This window comes from Pecten maximus, chromosome 15, assembly GCF_902652985.1.
Source record: "Pecten maximus chromosome 15, xPecMax1.1, whole genome shotgun sequence".
Classification (NCBI taxonomy): Eukaryota; Metazoa; Mollusca; class Bivalvia; order Pectinida; family Pectinidae; genus Pecten; species Pecten maximus.
Genome location: NC_047029.1, coordinates 8,578,291 through 8,589,903, shown reverse-complemented (window position 1 = coordinate 8,589,903; position 11,613 = coordinate 8,578,291). Strand labels below are relative to the sequence as shown.

Genomic DNA, 11,613 nt, shown 5'->3' with positions numbered 1-11,613 from the left:
TAATCCTAATGCATCCTTTCCAGAGTAAAAACGTTTTTTATGGGTCACATATAAGCATTATTCTTTGAATAATTATTTTGTAATTTTTGCAGTTTATCTATAGCAACAAAAATAGTGCATCATTCTGCACAACAAACATTTTACAAGATACTGTAATAGCATATTATATATCAATAAAAAACAAACAAACATCTATTCCTCAATCACATTTTATTCCAGACGATGCAAATGTTTTTTTACCACATTTTATTCTAAATAAGGCCAAGGTAGTTAATGCATGATAAACAAGAAATCAAATTCATTATGATTAACTTGTTCATTTCTTTATCAACAGAATACCATTCATGTGAATAGTTATTACAAAGCAAAAATAAATAAGAACTTGGTTTTCAGATTCTATCTCATCTGTAATGCATGATTTAATAAAACAAAATTACAGTACTTGAAATTTTCTATTCACTTTTATGACTCTTTTGCTTCAAGTTAAAAACATAAAGGGAATATCGTTACTTATTAAACAAAGAAATATAACTTAATCAGCAAACATGCTACATGTGCTGTACAGGTATTCAATATAATAGAGAGACAATGCCATTTCTAATGAATTCTTTATTCAGGTATTTTTTTAAAATGAAATTAGTACAATGCTTTATTTTAAAGTAAATAAAAACAAGAGACCCATAGGCCTTACCAGTCACCCGAGTTCTGATACATTTATACAGATAGTTTTTGTTTTTTGTTAGTTTTTAAAACACGAACAACATAACACCAAAGGACAAAAAAAAGTATTTATTTGATTCTAGCAGCTCTTGGTCTTAACATGGAAATTGTAAAAGTTTTATCTCCTCTTTGACTATGTTTGGCCCTGAGCTATGGCCCCTTGTGGTAAATTTTAAGTCAGTGCTTACCATCAAATTGCCATTCCATGCTGAAAGTTTTAACAAAGTTTGAGTTTTAACAAAGTTTGAATTAATTTCTATGGGTACCCGAACACCGACAGGTCAGCATGGGTTCCATCTTAGTGGCAATATACTGACCTGGACAATTGACCCAGTAACCTTGACCTTAATCAGTTGACTCCTTATTAAATTATGATCAACTTTGCTTTATAATGTCATAAAATATCCATCAGTGATTTTGACCTTCCGTCAGCCTTAAAAAGAACATCAGGCCAACTAGACCGCAACTATCCAACACAATGAAAATGGTAAGTGACATCAGCTATAAATGTACACAGTTCATTGTATTTAAAATTATAGCTAAAATGTCAGACAGTGACCAGTAGCAATATACTTCCTATGTAAAAACCTTGGATTTGAGCATGCGGAAAACTTTTTTTTTTTATGGTTTCCCAGGACCTCATCTGAAGTTGGCCACTATTTTTCTCACTACAGGCAATGGCTGCCTTGCAATCATAATGACTCTGGCAAGTTTTTTTAACCTCTCTGTGAAAGTATTTCTTAGAATACTTGGATAGTTTGAACATGATAATCTCAAGGATATCACTATTGTGGACCAGTGTCCAAAAATTGTATCTACTAATCTTAAACCTTAAATCTAAAATCTTAGTAATTTATATCTTAAAAGAAAATCAGGCCAACTAGACCGCAACTATCCAACACAATGAAAATGGTAAGTGACATCAGCTATAAATGTACACAGTTCATTGTATTTAAAATTATAGCTAAAATGTCAGACAGTGACCAGTAGCAATATACTTCCTAAGTAAAAACCTTGGATTTGAGCATGCGGAAAACTTTTTTTTTGATGGTTTCCCAGGACCTCATCTGAAGTTGGCCACTATTTTCCTCACTACAGGCAATGGCTGCCTTGCAATCATAATGACTCGGGCAAGTTTTTTTCACCTCTCTGTGAAAGTATTTCTTAGAACACTTGGATAGTTTGAACATGATAATCTCAAGGATATCACTATTGTGGACCAGTGTCCAAAAATTGTATCTACTAATCTTAAACCTTAAATCTAAAATCTTAGTAATTTCTATCTTAAAAGAAAATCAGGCCAACTAGACCGCAACTATCCAACACAATGAAAATGGTAAGTGACATCAGCTATAAATGTACACAGTTCGTTGTAGTTAAAATTATAGCTAAAATGTCAGACAGTGACCAGTAGCAATAGACTTCGTAAGCTAAAACCTTGGATTTGAGCATGCGGGAAACTTTTTTTTTGATGGTTTCCCAGGACCTTTTCTGAAGTTGGCCACCATTTTCCTCACTAAAGGCAACGGCTGCCTTGCAATCATGTTGACTCGGGGAAGTTTTATTCACCTCTCTGTGAAAGTATTTCTTAAAATACCGCATTATTTCTTCCTCTTCTTCATTGGACCACTTTACCCTGTTAACTGGTTTTGCATTTTTGTTGCATTTGCCCATACTACCATCGTCAATCTTTATGATTTCCTCAAAACTGACTGTGAGTGTATCAGATTACTGGTCCCCGCCACTTGTCTCATCTACCAGGAGCTCTGAAAGAAAAAGCATGATAAAGACAAGTCATACAGCCAGCTAAAAACAAGTGTCTAACATTTCTCTGCACAACTCATTAGAAAAAAAAACCTTTACTGTCGTCTTTAGACCACTTATGATTCTATTCCATTAATCAATGTGTAGCATTAGTGATTTAACAACATTTATACATACCTTAACTACCTTATGTAAAGAGAGGACCTATGATGTCAGGAAACACATTTTTATGTAAAAATGGCTTCATGGAATGAATATCTCCACAAAACCGAATTCCATTTACTCACACAATTTAGCAAAGAAAAAGTATGGCATTAAGGAGAAGCACTTATGACTATCACCTGGTACCATGTGTACTCCAGTACCTAATGACTTAATATTTGACACCACCTGAACATATCCAATGATGACATATATACTTTATAAATTTCCCATCTTTTCTACTTAAGCATTAAACTATATTTTTATGAAATCTATGGTCTATATAGATGCCAGAGCTTTGCAGACAATCTTCATACTGCGCGCTAGCGCATTATGAATATATTGTCTGCAAAACTCCGGCATCTATATAGACCATAGATTTCATAAAAATATAGTTTAATACTTATACATAATGTATTTCATTTTGGGGTCTCTGTTTTAAAGTTGTTGAGGTTAGACCAAGAAAACCGTTTATCAACGATGATTTAATCCACAAGATGGAACAGCCATTTTGACGGTGATCAGTTGACGTGTCCACGTCAACATTAGTGACGTCATAATGGTCACGGTTTGGATGTCAATTATATCACTATAGACTTCACTTCGGCTTGGTTAGTTTCTATAGTAATTGTGACAAGTGAATGTAAATATAACTATTTGTCTCTTTAATATTTGTCAGTGATGCTAAGAGCCAAAACTGCTAAAAACTAGGAGGCAGCTGAAAATGGTAAAAAAAAAGAGTCCAAATCTAGATAATGAGATGCAACAGCAACTGTTCCATAATTTTAAATATTGGATTCCAAAAGAGTGTCAGGTACTTTTTACTTACACACACTTTTTGAGCACAGGATCTAAATGCAAAACTTATAATGCCTCCATCACTGCTGGAACAATAGTCTCAGTGACATTTTCATAGGCTAAACTACAATTGCCCACAACCTCTCCATTTGAATAGAAATATTTATACCATGCCTTCCTGGAGTTAAAGGTGATATAGAAATATAATCTTACCATCAAATTGAATTTCTGACAGGCTCTTCTGGTTACATTTTGCCACCAAATTATGCTCCTGCATAATCATAAGCTTAGAAATATCAATTCTTTCTATCAATCCCGAGGTTTGTCGGTAATACTGATCATGCACACGGCAAGTATGCCCTAAATGGTTGCATAGCCACTTCATTTCATGTTCATTTAAACTCAACACCTGGAATACAAAGACAACAAATAAAAACATGTACACAGCACCCATCTGTTTATCTAATGGTCTAGAAATTTAAGACGCTACCTACTTAGTCAGCATTAATATATTATAAAGCAAAACTTTAGAGTTATACTCAGAATTACCTTAGAAATGCAAAAATGTTGACATTGGTGATGCTAAAACAAAAACAAGGTTTACCAAAAAAATCAAAGTCGAAAGTATGTACTACAATGCAATGTATTTATACTAAATTGTTTTCTCCTTTCAGTCCAACATTATTCTGGACAGTTTTTACAATACATGTGCAATAGTTGCTGTGTACTTCCTCAGGTTTGTTGCCAATATCCTCTTGGGGTACTTAAGTTTTGCTCCCAGCCTTTCTTTCACCTCATTTAAGCTGTCCCCAGCTCTTACAACACCAGAGCCTGGTTCACAAAAAGTGTAAATAGTGAATAAAAATACAAACTTCATTTTGTTTTTGCTGAAATATTAAAGCCCCAATATACGTAACTAGACGTGAAAATTGCTAACATTTATAGATATGATCTAAATTAAGTTATATCATCCATATTTAAGATCATTTCTTATTTGAGTATTGGTATAACAGCAGTTAAAACTAGCGCGCTCCTCTATTTTGGAACTCTTCTGTGTTGTTGAATACAAAGTGAAAGTAAATCTGGTGGAAGTGGACTTCTGGTTCGAAATTTAACATTTTTAGCAAAAAGACTTTCATTCCGGGCATCATTTTGTGTTATTTTTTTCATTATCTATGGTATGGATACAACAAATGTAACAAACGTTGAAAACACAAAATATGGACTTTGTGTCAGCCGGTGCAGACTATGACGTCAACTTCGGTTTGTTGTTTTAGTGGGACCCACCTAAATTATTTTACATTACTTTGGAATTTTCTGTTAAATGTTTTCTTATAGCTACCAACCATCTTTACTTTGTTTTTGTCTTATTTTTGCATGATTATCAACTGGATTTTATTTGTTTACAGATTTTTTCTGAATCATGAAAAAATCTTAAGAGTTACATATATTGCGGCTTTAACCAAAAATTAGAAAACAATGGTTGGATATAAATGTGTGTATTGTTTTTGTATTTCAATTTGCAGTGAATTGGGAATATCATGACACCCACTGCTGTTTTTGTCATATTGAATTGTAACCTAAACTATTCTGTAATATGCTTACTCTTATTCGCGAACATGTAGGGATTTTCTGCTTTTATTCCACCTTTATCTCTGTAGGCCTTGTTGGAGAGAAATTCCAGCACCCTCTGTGTTTCTAGTGGAATAAGAACAGGAACACCTCTTCCAGTCTGAAAAAAGCAAAGCAAAGTTTTACGTGTCAATTCTATAAAATTCACAAAACTTCAATACAATACAATAAACTATTACATTATAATGCTAATTTAGATAACATGTTATTAAATCCACATAACGGATTGTGTGGCTGATTTTGATAGACTTACTTTGCCACGAATCTCCACCAGATCTTGTGTTTTCAGCAATTTTTTCTCAAAATCTGAAAGGGACTGCCGCATAGAAAGGTCCGTTTCATCTAGATCGGCTCTTGACAGGTAGGTATCTATTCTGAAGACATAAAGATACTACACATTAGATAAGGTGTATTTGGTCTATCATTGCTTGCCAGTCTTTACACACTACAAGTTAAAATATCTAATTTGACAACAATCAAAACTCTCAAACCTCTTCTTGATCAAGAATATTTCAGTACTAGTATAATTCTATAAAATTTCTAAGACAAAACATACCCGGTATTCAAGTATTTAAAAAAAAAATCTGTGAGTTGTCTTTTAGTAACAATACCATTTCTGACGTTCATCATGTTTCAATGAAAGCAAGCCAGGTATGCCAGATTACTATGCGATTATCTGGTAAAAATTCAGTATCTGGTAATAAGCTCATACAAGTCCATTACACTTCAGTAGCAATGCTTCTTGTCTTCCAATAATTATAAGCACACTCTCTACTTTGAGTCAAGAGTTTGAGACTTGATCCCCTCCTTGTAGGATATGTTTATCTAATTTGTTAATGATGGTGCAAAGACTCAAACTTTTCACCTCCATCGTGGCTGTTCCAACAATCTTGCATAGATATGTTAACTATTTATAGGATATAAATCACTATCTTTGAGAAAAAACTGAATCATGGCAGTGATGATGTTGGAAAGTTATATAAATATACTATTATTCCAAAATAGTAACAACTATAATTATATAAGAGAGATACGTACAGCAAGCATAATGGTATGTGATCGCCCTTATATATAGTAGCTGATTTTACAGGTAAAAAGGTTTCAAATAAATATTTACATGTACCTCAAGCTCTCTAACTCCCCAGGACGTCGCCGGTTGTACAAAAGCAACCTAGCCTGTGTCAGAATTACTGCCTCTCTGAATATTGCTTCATTAGGTTCAGACAAATCAAGAGTTTTCAGCGCTTCTACCATGTAAGTTGCCAAATGTGCAATGTCTTCTGGATGTGGCAATTCTTTTTCTTTGTTGAAACGTCTTTCTTCAAGTGTGACTCGGGCAGGTTTTGTTACTTTAACACTCCATTCTAGCTGCATCAGACGCAGAAAATCTGTTGCTTCTTGTTTAAGTTTCTCATCACTGGCTTTGATACTGAATCCCAACTTCAAGGAGGCAAGACGGGACAAGTCATATCCTAATTTGATAGCGGAACTAGGATTCTGTAGCTCTTTCTCCTGATTCTCTTTGCAAACATCCAATGTACTCTCAACAATAAGATCAAAGTTTTTGGGTATCAGAACACTGCTCATTGTCGACTCCATTAATTGTAATTTATCCCTGATCAGTAACAATAGTCTCCCAGCAAGACGCAATCGAAAACTTGTGATATTTCTTCTACGCAGGCGGTTTCCTACATTTTGCATGAGCCATATTTCTCCTAGTGCTACTATCAATTTATCGTTTTGTGCACACTCTGTAACATCATCTCTAGTCATTGATGGAAACACCTCCTTCACAATCTTTTTGATGGGTGTGTGGTAAGTTGTCCCTTCAAGACTTTCATCTGTACTATGGTTGCTCCTTTGCTGACTGCTTCTTCAAACTCATGATCACCATTTGGTTTCTGTGTGGAAACTTCATTTGCTACACAGGTATGCTGGTGTTTTGTAATGTTTTCTAAAATAATCCGCTCCTTGCATTTTGGACAAGTACCATATTTTGAACAGTCGAATGCCAGAGGTCGTCTTGCTAGTAGAATTTCTCCCTGTTTCTGCTTCCATACCTTTTCATTGTGCATGTGATTTCCTTTATTTCTTATAACAGTCTGTAATCGATGTAATTGTGCATTCAACACCTTCTTTGTGGCATCCAAGGTTTCTCCTATTTCCTGCTTCATTTTAATGAAAGTCTTTACTTCCTCCTTTATTCTGTGTGCATGTTCAAGATGTGTTTGGATGTTTGTTTTAAGCTTTCCACAGTAGTAGCATGAATGTCGTCTGTCATATGGTCTTCCATGTTTTGTTTCCGCTTTCTTTTCATACTTTTTGATGAACATTTCTGGGAAATTAATGTCATACAAACGGTCTTCTTCTTTAAGCTGACTTTCAGCTGGTGGAATCTTTTCTGATGCTGCTGTTTCATCATGTTCAAATTGAATTATGATGCATCCTTCCTGGTCATCAGTTCTGTTCTTTCTTTGGGTTAGACTGGTGAAGCTGTTTGCCGATACTGGAAAATCTGAAACGTTTTTCCCTGTTTTGCTTTTGCAAATGGAAAATAGATCCATATTTGATTCTTCATCTTCCCTTTTTTCAAGAAAGCTCGAGATATCTGGAACATCATATTCATACACCTCAGAAATTTCACTGTCACTGTCAGGCACATACTTTGGGTCATCGGAATCATAATGACTAGAGACATCATCTGTAAGTTCAGTTATGTTCCATAAAGGTTCATAGATGTAGTCTGAGGCTTGATTGATGCCCACTGTAGATTCAGCTAAAGGTTCAAATGCAAGTACAGTGATGTCCTCTGTGGGTTCAATTGCAAGTTCAGTGATGTCCTCTGTGGATTCAGCTGTTGCTTCAGTGGAGTCCTTTGTGGATTCCGTTGTTGGTTCAGTGGCGTCCTTAGTGGGTTCAACTGTAAGTTCAGTGACGTCCTTTGTCGGTTCTGCTGTAGGTATAGCGACGTCCTCTTTGGGTTCAGTTATGTTCTCTGTGGGTTCATCTGTTGGTTCAGTGAAATCCTCTGTGTGTTCATCTGCTGGTTCAGTGATGTTCTCTGTGGGTTCAACTGTAGGTTCAGTGGCGTCCCTTGTGGCTTCAGTGATGTCCTCTGTGGTTTCATCTGTTGGTTCAGTGAAATCCTCTGTGTGTTCATCTGCTGGTTCAGTGATGTTCTCTGTGGGTTCAGCTGTAGGTTCAGTGGCATCCGTTGTGGGTTCATCTGTTGGTTCAGTGATGTCCTCTGTGGGTTCTGCTGTTGGTTCAGTGATGTCCTCTGTGGGTTCTGCTGTAGGTTCAGTGACGTCCTTTGTTGGTTCTGCTGTTGGTTCAGTGGCGTCCTTTACGGGTTCAGCTGTAGGTTCAGTGACGTCCTTTGTTGGTTCTGCTGTTGGTTCAGTGGCGTCCTTTACGGGTTCAGCTGTAGGTTCAGTGACGTCCTCTGTGGGTTCATCTGTTGGTTCAGCCATGTCCTCTGTGGGTTCATCGATGTTCTCTGTGGGTTCAGCTGTAGGTTCAGTGACATCCTTTGTTGGTTCAGTGGCGTCCTTTACGGGTTCAGCTGTAGGTTCAGTGACGTCCTCTGTGGGTTCATTTGTTGGTTCAGCCATGTCCTCTGTGGGTTCATCGATGTTCTCTGTGGGTTCAACTGTAGGTTCAGCTAAAGATACACCACTAGCATGGTGGCAAAGGCACTTTTGGATATCATCTTTGTACTTTTTTAAAAGCTCTGTTCTTTTCGTCTTTGTTAATTTGCCTGAAAAAAAAAATGATTTGAAATAATCATCAAACAAGAGTAAAATGGGGCACCTGGGAATTATGCAAGTTACAAGATATCTATTCAAAAACATCGTGGTTTCTTCTCAAGCTTTATGGATATTTCTAACAGCATCTCTATCTGAAGATTTTTAGAAACTTTAACCAATGTTAAATGATGACTATGTTGCAACATATAATACATCTGTAGCTCATTTTACATGAACAAAACATCTCATATTTAACAAATTTACCCAGGCACTTGTGCGATATAAAGCCTACTGATTGCTTATTCTGGGGCATTCACAGCCAAAAAAACAACATGTTAGTTTCAAGTAAAAAAATCATAATACATTCCATGGCAAATATTTCTTTCAGTTGAAATGTCTAGAGATGTTGCGTACAAATGTGGTATTAGGGTTCTTTTGTAATAAGATTCTAAGCACCAACAATGCGAAGCGCGGATTAACACAATGTATTGCATATATAATATAGCAAACAAACACTGTGCTACACAAGCTCATGTGAATTATCACGATTGGTATTTTCTTTTTCTTTCAAATTCATTAATTAATAATGCTTTACACAGTTTCATATGAATTTCTTAAAATCTGTGTGATGATTCCTTTTACATGAAAATATTTGGTCAGTGTATAGATTATATCTGAACTATACAGTTTAATAATTTTAAACAATAACAAAATGGAAAAAAATGTTCCGAGCAATCACAATACAATTTCCAAAAATATAATACTAACCATTAAACAACCCATACAATACTGATATTAGATAGCTGACGATTTAAATCCATAAATATTGATTATTTGCCAACCTAAATTGTTAAAACATGCATGCAATGATCTGTAGAGCTATTCATGTATATGACCAATTATATACAGTGTCTTTTATATTGTGGAGTTGTTGTTATACTTGCTATACATTATTATTTCCTGCCAGTACATTTGCAAAATTAAAATGAGGCATCATGGTACAAAGGCTGAAATAAGAATTTTTGAAATGCTTGAAAATTAATAGAGTAAAATAAGTAACTTTCCAACCATTTTACATGTTATCAGTTTCTACCACAATTGAATTGTTAATTCTTCATATATAAGCCCTGCATTTGACATTGTTTTTATTATTTTTTTACCACACACGAATTTTGGGTTCATAATAATAAATATTTTTTGGAAGATTCTTCTATATTTTTTTTTAATTGAAATCCAGCTATATTCATTACAATATTAAATATTAAGACAGATATATTTGTTTTGTCAAATTTCTGTGCATGACTCAAACATAACAAAAACAAAAGGTAAAAAAAAAAAAAACATTCGCCACACAGCATCCTCCGCCATTACACCGTTTCTACGTGCGCTGCGTGTTTATCAACCTTTTTCGACTATTTATTCATCTATTTATACACATCTGAACAACAGATGTTTTAATAATATTTATAACTAATAGGCTTTCGGCGAACGATTATCAACCGAAGGGATCATTAACACAAACACAACGATATCGCTCGTTGATTGTTTACACTGTGTGTGTTATAATGTTTCATGCTGTATGTATGTGATCGTTTTGTTATTTATTTACTTGTGTCTTGAGAAAGGGGCAGACTGCCTTGTGTCTGTATTGTAAACTAGACTATTTATCTATTTTTTTTACAATACACATCCAGCGAAATTCTGTTTGCTCAGATCCAGTACCCATGTTGGACCATACCGTCACAATTACTTACTAGACCCTATATATATGATATATACATACAGTGGTCTGAGATTGAGAGTATGCTGCACAGTAGGAAAAAAACAACTGTATTTTCAACATTTAAGGGATATTCTGCACAAGTTCAATAGATTTCTGGTTCTTCTGTACCTTTTAAGAATCTGGTTTTTTTTGTAAAAAAAAACAAAAACAAAAAACTTTTAAAACTATCATCAGCATCAAAATATCTCTTCTTATTGCTTTATCAGAAATGAAATAAAGCTGTCTAAATATAGAGTATAGAAAAATCCAGAGCTAAAAGCTCACTGGATCATGTACTTTATGCAAGTGGTGGGTAAATACAAATGTTGATATAAGCTGTTCACTTAATTTCTGCTGGGTCTGCAATTTCTTTGCTTAGGTATCAAATTTTAAAATGTACACAATCATTTCACAAGTTTCAGATCTTAGCACAAGGTATGACGCAATCTTGGTCACATTTTTAAGTCAATCTATAGGTCTATAAACAAATTTCCACAAATAAAATAGTATGTTTTTTTAATATATCGTAAATTGAGATGTATGATTTGATTGATTTCCAGAAGAAAATTTGATGCTTTTAAGCAATTATCATAAAAGCATAAAATGGAATCCCAACTAGTGCAGAATATCATTTTAACAGGAAGGTTTATAACTCAAATGCAACATTAAAACAACAGAACAACAACTATTTAACAAATCAGTATGTATATTTACTTATGCTGGATGATATCAGGGGAGAATTCATGTCGAATTCTTTAAGTCCTGAAACTGATCTTGTAACTCTGTATTAAAGAATGGCAAAGTAATTATTGATTATTTTCTTATGTTAATCTCATGCAACCATACTAATTAATTTCATAAGTGTAACAATACCAACACTACATAGCATCCATTCATGCATATATATATATATATGATAAATTTTGTTCAACTTTTTGATACATTCCAATTGTACATGATTAAGCACGATATATACATACGTTTCAA

At 34.5% G+C, this 11,613-nt stretch overlaps 2 protein-coding genes across 2 annotated transcripts; both read right to left on the bottom strand.

The window, feature by feature from the left end:
* Nucleotides 1-1,857: 1,857 nt before the first annotated feature.
* LOC117344151 lies at nucleotides 1,858-3,868 on the bottom strand. The gene is made up of 2 exons (XM_033906804.1): nucleotides 3,697-3,868; nucleotides 1,858-2,450 (listed from the first exon to the last, which is right to left on the bottom strand). Exons 1-2 carry the CDS (start codon nucleotides 3,866-3,868, stop codon nucleotides 2,071-2,073), a joined length of 552 nt encoding a protein of 183 aa, XP_033762695.1. The 3' UTR covers nucleotides 1,858-2,070.
* Nucleotides 3,869-3,885: 17 nt separating this feature from the next.
* On the bottom strand, nucleotides 3,886-6,888 carry LOC117344150. Its single transcript, XM_033906803.1, has 5 exons — nucleotides 6,239-6,888; nucleotides 5,369-5,489; nucleotides 5,089-5,215; nucleotides 4,185-4,314; nucleotides 3,886-3,892 (listed from the first exon to the last, which is right to left on the bottom strand). Exons 1-5 carry the CDS (start codon nucleotides 6,886-6,888, stop codon nucleotides 3,886-3,888), a joined length of 1,035 nt encoding a protein of 344 aa, XP_033762694.1.
* Nucleotides 6,889-11,613: the final 4,725 nt, after the last annotated feature.

What these genes read in the sequence shown, in the direction of transcription:
- LOC117344151 (XM_033906804.1), bottom strand. Translation starts at nt 3,868, where the DNA reads ATGAAGTGGCTATGCAACCATTTAGGGCATACTTGCCGTGTGCATGAT. An exon ending in GTCAGAAATTCAATTTGATG is followed by an intron (nt 2,451 to 3,696) that starts GTAAGATTATAT and finishes GCGGGGACCAGT; the next exon opens with AATCTGATACACTCACAGTC.
- LOC117344150 (XM_033906803.1), bottom strand. Translation starts at nt 6,888, where the DNA reads ATGACTAGAGATGATGTTACAGAGTGTGCACAAAACGATAAATTGATA. An exon ending in TGGTGGAGATTCGTGGCAAA is followed by an intron (nt 5,216 to 5,368) that starts GTAAGTCTATCA and finishes TGCTTTTTTCAG; the next exon opens with ACTGGAAGAGGTGTTCCTGT. An exon ending in CTACATGTTCGCGAATAAGA is followed by an intron (nt 4,315 to 5,088) that starts GTAAGCATATTA and finishes TTTGTGAACCAG; the next exon opens with GCTCTGGTGTTGTAAGAGCT.